Below are 16,008 nucleotides of genomic sequence, written 5' to 3' on the forward strand. Positions count from 1 at the left end.
TGAGAGGAAAAACTCAGCCTCTCAGGATTAATCATCTCACATGCTAATTGAGGATAGAAAACTCTATGGGCTCTACCATTAGACAGAGTGAGGCAGTCACTTCAGGCAGTGGGTAGGGGAGAAAGGTGGAGTGGTGGTAAGATGTTGGAGGACCAATCTGTGTGCTCCACACCGTCTGCCCTTAGTTACAATGGAGGGTCCTGTCCAATGATCAGTCAGCTTTCAAATCAGCAGCCCCTTGGCCCCAAGCAAGGGTTAATAGGATGCTTTCTATATAATGATTTAAATGTTGGAAAGACAGGACATCCTATGCAGAACTGATTCATATGTGGCGGGCAAGTTGACAGTGCAAAATTATTGGGGATAAATTAAACTGGCTACTTCTCAATTCTGCATTGATATTGTTCAATGCAATTGAAGAAAACAGTCCCAATATTTTGAAATCCCTTTTGTCAGCTAATTAACACCTGCAGAATGCTTTGGGACTTGCTATTGGAAAAAACCCAACTTTGCCAATGATCTGAGTGTAGTTATTGAAATCTCTGAAACCAGCAGAAATGGACATGCTGATGCCATCTATAGAAGATATGGATCTGACTTTATTAATTAATGAACCTTTCATTATTTACTGGAAGGTCCATTACGGCCCTACAAGGCTGGAGAGAAATTTGTTCCTATGTTGCATCTGCTTGGTTTCTTATTTTTAACAATAAAAAGGAAAGTTGCTGCTCGGAATTGCAACGCTGTTGTGTGTTGACATGGTCGTCATGACAATGCAGTTTCAAACTGAACCAACTCTTTGTGATGGAGGCTGCAACATTCTAATGTTTCTCTTTTACTGTTTTGGATTTGGCTGCTGGCAGAAGCATCTTTGGGTCACTCCTGATGGTGGATCTTGCTGGTGCCAACTTTTGCCCTTGTTTGGCTGTGACTGAATCAACACTACTGTCACAGCAGCTAAGAAAGAGTTCAGAGTAAGTGTTGATCACCAAGCCACACACAGGGTGTTTGTTTTGAGGGGGAAGGAATAGACCAGTGGAGTTTATATTTTTTAATATAATTACCTTTATTGGCATTTTCCAATTTAAAATACAAATCATCACATCATCACATCATATAAAGGTAAAGGTAAAGGGACCCCTGACCATTAGGTCCAGTCGTGACCAACTCTGGGGTTGCGCGCTCATCTCGCATTATTGGCCGAGGGAGCTGGCGTATAGCTTCCAGGTCATGTGGCCAGCATGACAAAGCCGCTTCTGGCAAACCAGAGCAGTACATGGAAACGCTGTTTACCTTCCCGTTGTAGCGGTTCCTATTTATCTACTTGCATTTTGACGTGCTTTCGAACTGCTAGGTTGGCAGGAGCTGGGACCAAGCATCGGGAGCTCACCCAGTCACAGGGATTCGAACCGCCGACCTTCTGATCAGCAAGCCCTAGGCTCAGTGGTTTAACCACAGCGCCACCTGGGTCCCATCATATAATACTGTGTAAAAAAAAGCAAAACATAAGAAAAAGGAGAGAGGGGAAAAAACAAGAGCAAAAATAGCACAAAAAACTGGACAAAATTCCAGAGGAGGGGGGAAAGGGCAAAAAGAGAAAAAAAGAGAAAAAAGAAAAATGCAATCTTGATATTTTAATATCTTTGTCATAACTTCGACTTCCCCGCTCCCTCCTTCCCGAGTCTAATTATATCCCATCTTAGCAATTTTCCTGATTAACTATTCCAGAACTAACAATTTAAAACTTAATACTTAAAATAATACTTAGATATAATCCTTTACTCCAAATTACTACACAAATTATTCCTTTTAATTAATCCCTTTAGCCTATTGATTTTCTTAAAAAAATATTCTACCTTTTCCATTCTAACAATTCTGGTACCTCATTTCTAACCTAATGTAATCCAAATCCCCCCTCCTTCTCCCGATTGACATTCCACTGGGTATCTCGATCAGTTCCTTATATGCATTCCAGTTCAGACCATTTAATCCGTCCCATAGTTACAATGCTTTATTAATCATCCCACTCCATCTCTCGACCACAACAGCCCACCCTCCTCTCTCCAGCAATCCTTCTGCCAACCCCACTCCAGTTCCTCCTTTTCCTTGTCCCTCCATTTAGCATGTCCTTCGCCTGGTTCTTGCCTCCCTTCTCTCACTAAGGAGGTTCGAATCCAGGCCACATCTTTGTTAAATGTCACAGCTTGGTCATTTCCCCCAAGAACCTGTTTTCCCTCTCTCACTGGGAAAAGCGGTTCCTGGGCTTCCTCACACATTGGAGCTCCTTTGTTGTAATGTATGTCCTGTGCAACATTCTCTCACCGCTTGCACATCGATCGAAATCTGTAGCTCCTCTTGTTCTTCCTCCTCTACAACTTTAATGCTTGTAAGATCTATGTCCTCAACCTGTGTCTCAAAATTGTCTGTGGGGAGAAGTTGTCGCTGAGTTTCAATCCATAACTTTGTAAGTCTTCTGTATTCTTTTACTCCTGTCAACACTTCTTGAACTTTTCCCCATACACTTTGTATCCCTTTCTCACACATCTAGTGGTGTTGTTTTGACTGTCTGTATACTATGTCTTCTCAAGTTACAAAATGGCGTTTAGGCTGTTGTGCCAGAGACAAGTCCTAATATTAGCTGATCGAAGCCTCCAGTTTCCCGTCACCGGTTGCCGGAGAGCTCGTTAATGCAAAGTTCCAATTTTTTGCGGAAATCCACGCAGATAAAATAAATCGCCTTCCCTTGGCTCCGCTGCCACAGGGAAGGGGTCCACTTTGATTTTTAGAGAAATTCAGAGTCCTGTTTCAGCATGATGGCTGCAGGCTCAATAATTGCATCTTGATATCTCGGTGAGGGGGGGAACGACCTCCGTTTTCTTTCGGATTCCCCTCCCAGGTCCAAATTCTTAATCCAAATTGATTAATAAAAATTTTCTTACAAGTCCAAATCGAATTTTGGAGGAATCTGGTGCTCAATTGAGACCGGCACGGAGCTTCGCGCTTCAGAGAAAGCGAATGTCCCAAGGCTCCGTCTCGCTCCGTCTGCTCTCGTCACCCCCCCAAAAAAGGGGGTTACCTGCAGCGGGCGAGACTCTGGTGAGCTCTGCTGGGTACCCACGTTCCTGGAAAGCCCAATCCAGGAGTTCTCCGGAGGGCCGCTTTGCCCAAGCGACTCTCCCCCCCCCCGAAGTGCAGGGAACCTCGGAGCCCGAGGTTTCCTCGCCGATCCCTGATGGCGCCAGACCGGAAGTCTGAATAGACCAGTGGAGTTTAATGTTTCTTGGTTTAGGCTTCTAGGCTCTTAGTTCATCCTGGCCCCTTTGGTATGGCCCAGGTGAGGAGCACTAACTTCTCCTGGTCCCTCTCTCCCCGTGACCTTAAATGGATTTCTGCTCTTCCATCTCCTTTGCAGTACTGTATGTTGAAAAGGAATGTCCATTCTTCCGCATTTTGGCATTGACGGAAAAATCTATATTTTATTCATTTTCATCTGTAGAAATAATTTTATGGTGCCTTTTAAAGCATAGCCTCCCCAAAGTGGCTCACACAAAATGAGCATAAACTATAAAAATAACAAAATTAAGAACAGTCCCTGTGGATAGTCTTAGCCTCCACATATGTTTACTCCCCTTTTAAACCATCCAACTTGGCAAACACCACTCCATCTTGTGGCTATGAATTCTACAGTTTAACCCATTTAACAGTTTGATTCTACAGTTTACTCCGAGCCAGCCCAAGGCACTGTGGCAACTGAGGTGAACCCCAAAATGGCTCCCATCCTCCTAACTGACAAGGAAGAGTGAGTGAAGATCTACATCAGCAACATGGGGGAAATAAAGATCTACATCTGAATTGGTTACCCCTGTGGATTCTGCCACCTGAGGTGGTCGCCTCACCTTGGCTCATGAGTGGGCTGGCCCTGTATGCACTATGGGATGGAGCATTTCCTGATTCTCCCAGCATTCAGTTTCAGCGGATGATCCTAGGTCCTAGTACAGTAGTACAGTATTGAGAAAGAAACTTCTCCCTATCCACTTCCTTCATGCCAAGCACAATCCAATTCATTCACATCTATCATGTCACAATGTTTTTCCTAAACCGAAAAGACCCAAACATTGTAATGTTTCTTTTCACGGGAGCTTCTCCAGCCCCTTAATCATTTTAGCCGCCCTTTTTCAAGCTCGACAATCTCTTTTTTTCAAGCCAGGCAGCCAGAACTGGACACGGCACTCCAAGTGCAGTCACATTTCTATAAAAGCATCACGATATTGGAAGTTTTATATCCAATCTGTTTCCTACTGACCCTCAATATGAAATTCACCTCCCCTCCCCACAGCTACTCCAGTAGTTTGAAATGAATATAGTCAGTGCCTACACCATAAAACCATTTCCCAACAAGTATTTCGCGTGACTTATTAAGTGACTATTGATGTAAAGAGAGTGATTTGAGAAGTGCAAATACCGTGCTAACAAAAAAGGACGAGAGACAGGCAATCACAGTTAAAACAAGGCTGCAAATCCTTCCAATGATACATTTTAAAATTTATATTCTCTACAGAGAGCAAGAGATTGAGAAAAGAAGACTGCCCCCTCTCACTAAACAGAAATAAGGGAGCAGCACCCCAGGCTATAATTAAAACTTCAAATTAGAGAATGATATTTCATTAATGGTATTGTAAAAGAGAACATGAATACAACAATGGCCTTAAAGTATGCTGGGCTCACCTGCTTTAAAAGAAATGGGGTCAGGCAATCGAATGCATTAGTATGCTCCTTTAACTATATACCATTAAAGAGCTTGCCTGATTTAGATCACAGAAAGGTTCTTTATCCTGTATTTTACTGCAAAGCAACGGTTGCGTTTCACTAAGTATGATTTAATACAGCCCTCAAAAATAATCAATATAAACCCTTTGTTCATACACATCTTGGGCTGTTACCTCTTATGCATGTCAGGTAATCAAGCATATAATTGCAGGCAGGAGGGCTTTAGGTAAGCATCCACGCTTACTTTATTTGAAATATTTATATACCACCCTTCAGTAGTACTGGCTCCAGGAGAGCTCACACAATTAGAATATCAAAACAATAAAAGAGAGTTTGGACAGGCATGAAGTCCAATGGTCAGAAAGACACTTGCACATGTACGAGAATTCTAGAAGATTCAAATATTGCCCAGTAACTGAAAAAGATCCAACTGTAATTAAATATCCCTGGAAGGAATTAGCAAATTAATTGAGCGATGAGGGGAAGGACAGAACAGACCAGCCAAAGTTGAACCAAGCATCCCAAGAAGAAAAAGCAAAGCCAGCTGCAAGCTGCATTGTTTGATGCCTCTGCAAACAATACATAAAACTACAGATTAGTATTAAATTTTTAATCAGTGACTTTATTTTTTTGTAAAGCTCTCTGATTGTGCTACATCACTCCAGAAGTGTTCAGTTTCTGAAGAAGTCCAGTAATAATACGTAATTTATATATGGTACAAGAAAAGAGAATAACTCTTGCAACCACTGATGTCATTGACACGGATTACACCAAGTTGTAAAATACATGATGGGGTGGAAACGACCCTTGTACCAGTGCCTTGGACATTGCAATGTTTGAAAAGATTACATTTCCCTGCAGCATAGTTGTTGGACTGGGGAAGAAAGTTTTGAGTCAGTGGAACGACAGAGGGCTAAGCAGGGTTTTTTTGTTTGTCTTCTGTCTATGAAAGTTCACAGCACACAAAAAAAATGCTATTAAGATGCTTGAGAACTGATCGTTTTGCTGCCAAAGGTATCTGGAATCTGCACAACGAAACTGTTTATAAAGGCAGTTAAAAATATAGTGCTTCAAATTTGTTGATCATGGTTGTGCAGATGGAGCACAATACTGTAAAAAGGCTTGCAGGCCTGTACATCTGGGGAAGTTTGGTTGAGCAAATGAACAGTAGTCTACTGCCACCAGCTGGTCTATATGTAAAAATGCTGGTAAAAAACTCCCTTCGAGGAATAAAATAAGCACAGCAACGTTCAGAGAAAAATGATCCACACCACCAAAACTTATTTTTCCATTAGGCTAGAACAGGCATCCCCAAACTTTGGCCCTCCAGATGTTTTGGACTACAATTCCCATCTTCCCCGACCACTGGTCCTGTTAGCTAGGGATCATGGGAGTTGAAGGCCAAAACATCTGGAGGGCCGCAGTTTGGGGATGCCTGGGTTGAATGCTACCTTGCTTTCTCCATTTTACTGTGGAAGACCACAAGCACATTTCCCTTGTGAGATTTTTGGGTGATCCGAGGAAGCTAAATCCAACTTTGTTGTTGTTGTTCAGTCGTTTAGTCGTGTCCGACTCTTTGTGACCCCATAGACCATAGCACACCATAGCACACCAGGCCTCCCGCAGTTTGGTCAAACTCATGTTCGTCGCTTCGAGAACACTGTCCAACCATCTCGTCCTCTGTCGTCCCCTTCTCCTAGTGCCCTCCATCTTTCCCAACATCAGGGCCTTTTCCAGGGAGTCTTCTCTTCTCATGAGGTGGCCAAAGTATTGGAGCCTCAGCTTCACGATCTGTCCTTCCAGTGAGCACTCAGGGCTGATTTCCTTCAGAATGGATAGGTTTGATCTTCTTGCAGTCCAGGGGACTCTCAAGAGTCTCCTCCAGCACCATAATTCAAAAGCATCAGTTCTTCGGCGATCAGCCTTCTTCATAGTCCAGCTCTCACTTCCATACATCACAACTGGGAAAACCATAGTTTTAACTATACGGACCTTTGTCGGCAAGGTGATGTCTCTGCTTCTTTGGTATCTGAAGAAGTGTGCATGCACACGAAAGCTCATACCAAAATAAAAACTTAGTTGGTCTTTAAGGTGCTACTGAAGGAATTTTTTTATTTTACTTCGATCCAGACCAACACGGCTACCTACCTGTAACCATCTGCTTTTTAAGATACTGTCTAGGTTTGTCATTGCTTTTCTCCCAAAAAGCAGGCGTTTTTTAATTTCGGGACTGCTGTCACCATCTGCAGTGATCAAGGAGCCCAAGAAAGTAAAATCTCTCACTGCCTCCATTTCTTCCCCTTCTATTTGCCAGGAGGTGATGGGACCAGTAGCCATGATCTTGGTTTTTTTGATGTTGAGCTTCAGACAATATTTTGCGCTCTCCTCTTTCACCCTCATTAAAAGGTTCTTTAATTCCTCCTCACTTTCTGCCATCAAGGTTGTGTCATCTCCATATCTGAGGTTGTTGATATTTCTTCCGGCAACCTTAATTCCGGCTTGGGATTCATCTAGTCCAGCCTTTCGCATGATGAATTCTGCATATAAGTTAAATAAGCAGGGAGAGGCTTTTAAATAGTTTTCGAAATTATGCAAATCCCAGTTTTCTCCCTTTTGGGAAAAATGCTCATTTTCAAGGCTGCTCAGTTGCTGTTTCTACATTTTACACACACACACACACACACACACACACACACACACACACACACACACATTTATGGAAAGCATTCAGTTTTACCAGAGCAATGAACAGGTGAGTAAGAACAACAGCCAAAGGCATTAGGGAAACTGACCACGAGTTCCCCTGAGTTTGACAATTGCAACATATTACAGGGCAAGGGGGTGATGAGGGAAATATGCAGTACTGAAAACTAGTTTTCGTCTCCACAAGTCTTCATAAATATTAAGCCACTTTACTAACTAATCAAAGCAGCTGTGTGCGTCTCTGCTGCTCCTACACTTAGGAAGAAATCTCGCTAAATTTACCCAAGCTTGTTTAGTAAGCAATCAGTAAGCAATACGATCCACGTAGGATTAAGCGCTTTAAACATGTTTTACTGAATTTCTCCCACTGAAATAAGCAACATTTCACGGCCATTAACTTTGGCCAGGCGTTCCCCCCCCCCGTTACTAAATTCGGTTCGCTAAGGAAAGCTTCTGTTTTACAAGAAACTCAAGCGATGCCCAAAACTACATCAGTAAATAAACTAAAAAAAGGCTCACCCCCCCCCTTTTAAAAAAAAAACACAACCCGTGGAACACCCATCATGGCGGACCAACGGCCGACATCCCCCCCGTCTTTTTGCGTTCTTCTGACCTTCCTCCCATGGGCCCTTTCGGCCAGGTCCGCCTTTTCCGGCCAAAACCCCGCGTTTGTTTGGATGGAGGGCGGAAGTGCTGGCGCCGTCCGGGAATTTTAAATCCTTGGCTGCCTCCGGGACGCCGTTGCTCTCGCCTCAGATGCGATAGGCGGCTGTGGGGTTTTGTGGCTGCTGTGATTTTAACCTGGTAAGTAATGCGAGCTAAGTCGCTATGGAGCTCGATGGGCCCTTTCCCTCGGGCGAGCGTTGGGCGGGGTCCGCGGCTTCGATAAAAGGCGAGCCGACAGACAGACCTTCGTTTACTAGCTAGTGAGGGGGAAAACATCGTATTTTAATTGACGCGCGTTTTAACCCAAAACGCTCAGCGAGTTATTGCCTCTGGCTGTTAACCAGAAGGACTCCTCCTGCATTGCAGGGGGGTTGTTGTTGTTGTTGTTGTTATTATTACCAGTGCTTCTCCCCCCCCCAAAAAAATGTTTAGGGATACTCTCATTTTGACTCAAGAAAATCACCATTTTATAGTTCGAATCGGGAGAAATAAATACAGTAAATGGACAAAAATACAAAGATTCACAAAATGTTTAGGGGTATATGCATACCCTCAGAAAAAAGCACTGATTATTGCTGTGTGTGTACATATATGTATATATACTGTATATATATATATATATATATATATATACACACCCCACCTTTTCCCCTGACAGGAACTCAGTTTTTTATTACATTTATATACCACCTTTATCTTTCAAAGATCTCAAAGTGGTGTACATGGTTCTCTCCATTTCATCCTCACAACAACCCCGTGAGGTAGGTCATGCTAAGAGATGGTGACTGGTCCAAGGCCACCCGGTGAGCTTCAAGGCAGAGTACAGATGAAACAAGAACAACTAATGAGGCATATGGCAGGACAGTGCCTACAGTTTACAGCAGTTTGGTGTGTTGTTTGCCCCCCCCCTGAGTTTTATTATTATTCATTTCATTTCTATAACGCCTTATATTTTAAGGGGGGGGGGGGAAATCTCAGAATAGTTTACAACACATTAAAACATTAAATGAAACAATCCAGAATAAAACAGATTCCAAGCTTCAAGGGAAATATTTCAGATCCTTTTCTAAGTGACATTTTGCTTTATCCATATTTATTTACCTTCTTAATTTATATAGCTGCCCCATAGCAGAAGTACTCTAGGAAGCCAGTGTGGTGTAGTGGTCAGAGTGTTGGACTAGGACCTGGGAGTTCAGGGTTCAAATCCCCACTCAATCATGGAGCTCGCATCACAAGAACATGTGGTGTCATTGTTAAAACAGCTGCCTATCTGCTACTGAGCTAGGTTCATGGTTTTTGTATTTATTTATGAAGCCCTGAACAACTTGAATCCAGGATACCTTGGGGATCGCCTGAACCCTTATATTCCTGCTTGGTCACTGAGATCATCTGCAGAAGTATCTTTGATTGTTCCCCCAAGTTGGTGAGGTTCCATTGCTGCTAAGGAGCCAATGTAAAATATGGGCTATAAAATATTGGCAACTCAGATCTTCAGTTAGATGATGCTTTTTATGCTCTCTGTGCAAGCTTGTAGAGAAATGTAAAGCATGAGTCTCAAAGAAGCAGAAACCAATTGAACATGAATTCTTGTATCTATTCTGTATTGGGGATTTAATTGTGAGATCTGGGGTTCAAGAATCTGTGCAGGGACAGGGAGTGAGATCACACCCTTTTGCACGTTGATCTGTATGTATATTTGCAGATTTGATGTATGTGAATGCAGGGTAGAGATCATTGGGGTGGGGGAGACTAGACATAAATGCCAAGGACAGCAATAGCACATGTGATCCTGCTTCTCCCCACTCCTATGATGCCTTCATTTGGCTTGTGTATATTACTTATAGGGGTGAAATAGGTTAGGCCAAATATGTGCCATTTGTATCCCCCTTTGATGAGAGGTAGGAGATATGAAGGTACATTTATCCTCTATATCACTCTTTCAGCATTTAGAGGTTGGAAGAAATGGATCAGGCAATACAAATGACCTTCCTTGGAAGGCAGACAATAACTGTTGCAGCCTAATGTAAACAATGAGAAACTAGCATGTCATTCTTACTTACCTTTCCTGAGTATCATCAATTCAAAGATGAATAAATCTGTCCCCCATAGTATGGGATATTCTGAAGAAAAAGGAAGACAGTAAAAGCTTTCTTTTGAAGCATCAGGCTGTGGTGTGCTGGGGGAGGGAGGCTTGGTGATGGTAGCCAAGGGTATATTGTGATGCCACTGGGAAATGAGCAGGACTATGCCTTATGACAGGGGTGATCCAACAAGGAGTAGGGCTCTCCAGATGTGTTGGACTACAACTCCCATCAACCCCAGCCAGTATAGTCAATGGCTGGGGATGGTGGGAGTTAGTTCGTCCATAGCTGGAGGGCACTACATTAATTACCCCACCTAATGAGCTAGTTTTGCCCATTTCAAGCAGGCAGTATTGCCTGCCGTGCTGACTTTGATTTGACAGATCAAGAAGAAATTTGACAGGGAGGTCTGGTCCAGCCAAGGAGATCCAGAGGCCTTGTTTCCATCCCCACCGGTAATCATCTGGTTTTCCCTTCTCCCCTGCCCCCACCCTGCCACTTCTTTTTTTAGTAGTGAGTTTTCACAAAGATTGACTAATGTATTTATTAGGTATATCTTACGTGTTTTTTTAAAAAAACATAACATGTTAGTAATATATTCAAGTATTTAAAAGTGCTTGTAGAATTTGCCCTAAAGTCAGTTTAAATGAAAGGTATAGTTCATAAAATTAAAAATATAAATAAGTAAATGTTATTTATATTGAACTTATAGTGAGTGTTTTGTGTTTTGCTGCTATGACCTTTTTGGCATCAATGGTCGCTTTTCTGTTCTCCCAGGTGCCTAAAGGAGAAAGTCTTGCCTCTCAGCATGGCTATGGATGATTATGAGGAGCTACTCAAGTATTATGAACTACACGAAACTGTTGGTACAGGTATGCTCCTTGATGATTTCAAATACAGTGGTACCTCGACTTATGAAGGCGATTCGTTCCGCGGCGCTCTTCGGATGTCGAATCCTTTGTAAGTCGAAGCGTCCATTTGATGCATGCGCAAAGCGTGATTTTGCACTTTGTGCATGCGCAGACCGTGCGCGCCGCTTCTGCACATGTGCAGACCGTGCGCGCCGCTTCTGCACATGTGCAGACCGTGCGCGCCGCTTCTGCACATGTGCAGACCGTGCGCGCCGCTTCTGCACATGTGCAGACCGTGCGCGCCGCTTCTGCACATGCGCAGACCGTGCGCGCGGCGAAAATACTTCCGGGTTTGCGGACTTCGTAAGTCAAAACCTTCGTAAGTCTAGGTACCACTGTAAAAGCTGCTCTAAATAAAGGGCTATGAAAATCTAGCTTGCTTATTAGATTTATTTGGTCAAAAAGCAGGGGAGTCCCCCAAAGTAGCTCACAACATGAATAAAATTAAAAACAATTTAGATGATTGTTAAAGGGAGGTAGTATTTAATATTGCTTTTCTTTTCAGATTTACTGCAAAATCTAAGCACGCTATTGCAGAAGTCAGTCCCACTAGTTTGATGCGGTAGCATTTGGGACTGTACTCTGGGTTAAGAGCTGTATGAGGAGCTTATAAATAAATGCTGTATAGATATAAATACTGTATATGTTAACTCAGAAGCATCTAGCACTTAGGTTGGATGTTACAGTTGAAGATAAGGGGTTAAGCCAAAGGTTTCACAGAGAGTTTTGAGGCAAAAGTACAAAGAACAGAGATGGTACCATGTAGGGATCTAGATCTCTATCAAGGAGTTGATCACCAATGTTAAATCTGTAGCATTGCCTTTTTTCTTTCCTTACTGTAGGTGGTTTTGCAAAGGTTAAACTGGCTCGTCACCTACTTACCGGAGAAAAGGTTGCAATAAAAATAATGGACAAGCTGTCTCTGGGGGTGAGTGACTTTCTTGCTGGGAAAGGATGGGTTTCCTTTGTACAAATAAGGTTGTAATCGTACAACTTGTTAGTGTGAAACTGTACATTTGTGGCCATAATGGAATTCAGACTTCAAGCTCTGCATCAAAGCTTCTGGGACTATGTTGAGTTCTGTTAGCACTACCTGGACAGTGCGTTTCTGTAACAGACCTTAAAGTGGCATTTACTTGTTGCTTTTAAAATACAATCTCATAAGCATGATTGAACACAATGGGACGGGGAAAATCTAGAGGAAGTTTCTCTATTGTGGCATGCCATTATCTGGAAATCCCACAAACCTTTCATCTCTTAGGATGATTTGCCTCGAGTCAAAACAGAAATTGACGCCATGAAGAGCTTAAGCCACCAGAACATTTGTCGGTTATACCAGGTGATTGAGACACCAAAGAAGATATTCATGATTCTAGAGGTAAGATTTGAAACCTCATTCTGCTTTTTAAAATATTTGCTGCTTAAGGCTAAAATGTCAGGAGCCTGAAATAGTCCCTGTCAGTAACTATTGGCATCCTTTAGGATCTTTCTCTTGGTCCTTCACAGTGGGAGCCGTTTGGTATGTTGTCATTTGGGGCAGAACTTTTAACTCTTTACTCCTTGAAATCTTAATGTTGTCTAAGGCTTTGAGGGTCTCCTGTCCCAAGCTGTTGGACTAAGGAGTGGTGGCAGCTATACGACCTAACATGGTTAGTTCGCAACTGGTCTTTTGGCACTGTTCAAACCAACAAGAATGCTGGCCCAGAGTTTTTCTTGGAAATTCCCTCTTCTCTGTAACTTGTCTAGGGAAGGGATCAAGTGCCTATAGTCTTGGGGGCATAGAGTAGCAGGATGGGGACAAAAGTGTCTCATCATGCCGCCTTGTGTTTTGGTAGCAACCTGCATGCATGTAAGCTCCAAGCAAAACCCTCTTCCAGCATGTTAATACAATACAAGCAGCCTTTTCTCCTTGCCTATGTTCATATGCCCTTTTAAAATGTACTGTAGTTTTTTTTTGTTGGGGGTGTTGTTTTTATTTTGATTATATATTTTGTGGTTTTATATTTTGATTTTGTTCTGTGAACCACCCTGAGAACTCTGGGTATAGGGTGGTATATAAATTCAATAAATAAATAATATGAAAACGTCAGTCATTGAGTTCTAGAATCAGGCACAATAGAAAATTTCCTCTCTAAACCTGTATTCTGCAGGTTTATTCTGCAAAGTTGATTGTCACTTCTCATGTATAATATCAAGATGGTGTACAACAATAGATATAAACACAAGAAAACATGAAATGCCATAAAGGCAATATAAAATGATATTGCACTAAAAGTGCCCAGAGTGGTGTTCTACCAAATACAGAAACATGGATTTGTTAGCCTGCTTGACTGCACAACATAGCATTTTACAAATACAAACAAAAATTCTTTTCCTGTGTGCAGAAAAGGCAGGCAGTTGACATTAGGAAGGAGTTAAATGTGCAGGGGAAAGAGGAGCAGGAAGGATATTGAGTGACTAAAACTAAGTACCGAAGACACATTCTTCACTGGGTCTCAGCTGTGGGGAGGGGTGGGGGTGCAACTGGGATCCCCACGGGCTGCATCCTGCCCTAAAAACAGCTTTTTGAGCTTTTTTGCTGTGCCCTTTTTGTAAGACTATACAAGAAGAATATACAGATTATTGCCCTTCAATAATCTGCTTCTTGTATATTCAGGAAGCGTGTACCATACCTATGCATGTCACTGATAGGATTCTCCCAGAAATGTGTTCCTTACCTGTGGAGCCCTTGCTGACTTCTATTCCAGAACCTGCTACTCTGTGGTGGGTTGCATTGTGCTAGGACTGGAGAACACAGTAACTGCCTGGAAATACAGTGGAACCTTGGGTTGCAGACGTAATCCGTGATGGAGGCACGTCCGCAACCCGCAGCGTTCACATCCTGAAGCATGGCATTGGCGCCGGTGCGATTTGGCGTTTCTGCGCATGTGTGAGGGCGGAAGTAACTTGTTGCAGTACTTCTGGGTTTCCCGTGGTCCGCAACCCAAAAACATGTAACCTGAAGCGGCCGTAACATGAGGTATGACTGTACAGACATTGGCCTTCTGCGTATTAAACATCCAACCCAAGGGATCAAAAGAAGGATAGAAACTTGCCCTTTTCATAAATGAAAACTTGATTTGGTATCTTTGACAGCTTCCTGGTTTCTAGATCCTGACAGTTTTTATCAGCTTGTTTTGTTGGCTTAAAGATTAGCCCAGTGCCTCTTAAACACTGTTGCCTTCTGCTTTCACTACAGTACTGCCCTGGCGGTGAGCTCTTTGATTACATCATTGCTAAGGATCGCTTAGCAGAAGAGGAAGCGCGCATCTTTTTCCGCCAGATTGTAGCTGCCATTGCATACGTACACAGTCAAGGGTATGCTCACAGGGATCTTAAGCCAGTAAGTGTGGAAGGTTGAAGCAGAGTTTCTTTAGGAATAAACTAGCTGTATTCCAGACTCCAAATAGTTTGCTGGGGTGGCTGCTCTTTCTGTTTTGCATGAAAGAAGCCCACAGCCAAAAATCCCAGTATCTCACGTTCGACCTCACTGCCATCATATCCACTGCTCTTTCCTTCTTGTCACACCTTTGTGGTTGACATGTCACAGTGCTATTGTGACGGTTGAAGCCACAGCTGGCAGAACTTCCTTGCTACAGTCTAGGCTCTGCACCTAGCGAGATGTTGCTCCCTTGCCCACAATCCATGGTCCTCCAAGCTTTGCCTGCCCAACTGCTTCTGGCAAACGGTGCACTGTCTACTTTGTTTCACTTTCTTCAACCACCATCCCTTAACTAAAACTTAGGAACTAGGCTTCTCCCTTTCCACAGAACATGCAGCCCTTCCCTTCTTTTGATTAGCTCTTACTTGCCTTGGTTTCCTCAAGACCTGCATCAGCTGCCAGCCAAACTGACATCTTTCTCATCCCTTATAGAAGCTGCATTGTGAACAGCTTAGTTCCCAGAGCATCTGAGCATTCTGTGCCTCTAATCCCACTCAGCGTAATTAGTGTCATAGAGATTTTAGTGCAAGCTTCATAAAGATTCATTTTGATTTTATTCCAGTTCTTTCTCTAGCTCAGTCTAGCTAAGAGACCAGCTGGTTTTCCCTGGTTTTGTTATCTATGTATGTTTTTAGGGTTGGGAATTTGACTGAAGTTTGATTTCTCCTCGTCAACAATTTACAGCACAAGGTTGCTGTATAAATTTACTTCTGGCATGCAATCTCTCTTGTCAGGAAAACTTGCTGATTGATGCTGAGCATAACCTGAAGCTGATCGACTTTGGTCTCTGTGCAAAACCATTGGTGAGTTTGTGCAAAGCAATGAACTCCGCCATTTTGCCAATGGCACTAGAAAACACGGGATACTATTGCTGTCATCAAGGTGAGATGATTGCTGTTTCATCTCCAAACCAAACCATGTCAGAGGTTTCCTGTCTTTTCTTCCTGCTCCATAGATGCCTTCTGATTAAAGCTGAATTTAAATAGCTCTGCTCAGCCATGAGCATGCTGAAACCCAGCCATTCACTTGGTTCATACTGAAAGGTGTGATGTGATTTGGTTTGCGTTCAGATGACATGCTCCCCCATGATATACAGTCATACCTCGGGTTGCGAACGTGATTCGGGCAGGAGGCACATTCACAACCCGCAGCACTGCATCTGTGCACGCGTGTGACGCGATTCAGCGCCTCTGCGCACGCATGTGATGTCATTTTGTGCTTCTGCGCATGTGCGAGCGCCGAAACCCAGAAGTAACCCATTCCGGTACTTCCAGGTTCGGCGCGGTCCACAACCCAAAAACATGCAACCCGAGGTATGACTGTATCCTGATTTATCTTCTTTCCTACATTGTGGCTCTTCCCAGTACAATACTGAAGGAGTTTAAACATGTAAATATCA

At 43.1% G+C, this 16,008-nt stretch overlaps 1 protein-coding gene across 3 annotated transcripts in view; it reads left to right on the plus strand.

The window, feature by feature from the left end:
* Positions 1-885: 885 nt before the first annotated feature.
* MELK (maternal embryonic leucine zipper kinase) overlaps positions 886-16,008 on the plus strand; it is a 34,122-nt gene continuing 18,999 nt past the window's right edge. The window contains exons 1-6 of one of the 3 annotated variants that reach the window (XM_088658413.1): positions 886-974; positions 10,995-11,089; positions 11,971-12,056; positions 12,390-12,506; positions 14,367-14,510; positions 15,344-15,412. In XM_088658413.1, the coding sequence (XP_088514539.1) occupies positions 886-974; positions 10,995-11,089; positions 11,971-12,056; positions 12,390-12,506; positions 14,367-14,510; positions 15,344-15,412 (600 nt within the window). Of the gene's footprint in view, positions 975-8,094; positions 8,275-8,901; positions 10,673-10,994; positions 11,090-11,970; positions 12,057-12,389; positions 12,507-14,366; positions 14,511-15,343; positions 15,413-16,008 lie in introns of those variants that run through there. The other 2 variants (XM_035141028.3, XM_088658412.1) reach the window with 2 other exon arrangements.

The sequence above is a fragment of the Zootoca vivipara genome, chromosome 15, assembly GCF_965207765.1.
Source record: "Zootoca vivipara chromosome 15, rZooViv2.hap1.1, whole genome shotgun sequence".
Classification (NCBI taxonomy): Eukaryota; Metazoa; Chordata; class Lepidosauria; order Squamata; family Lacertidae; genus Zootoca; species Zootoca vivipara.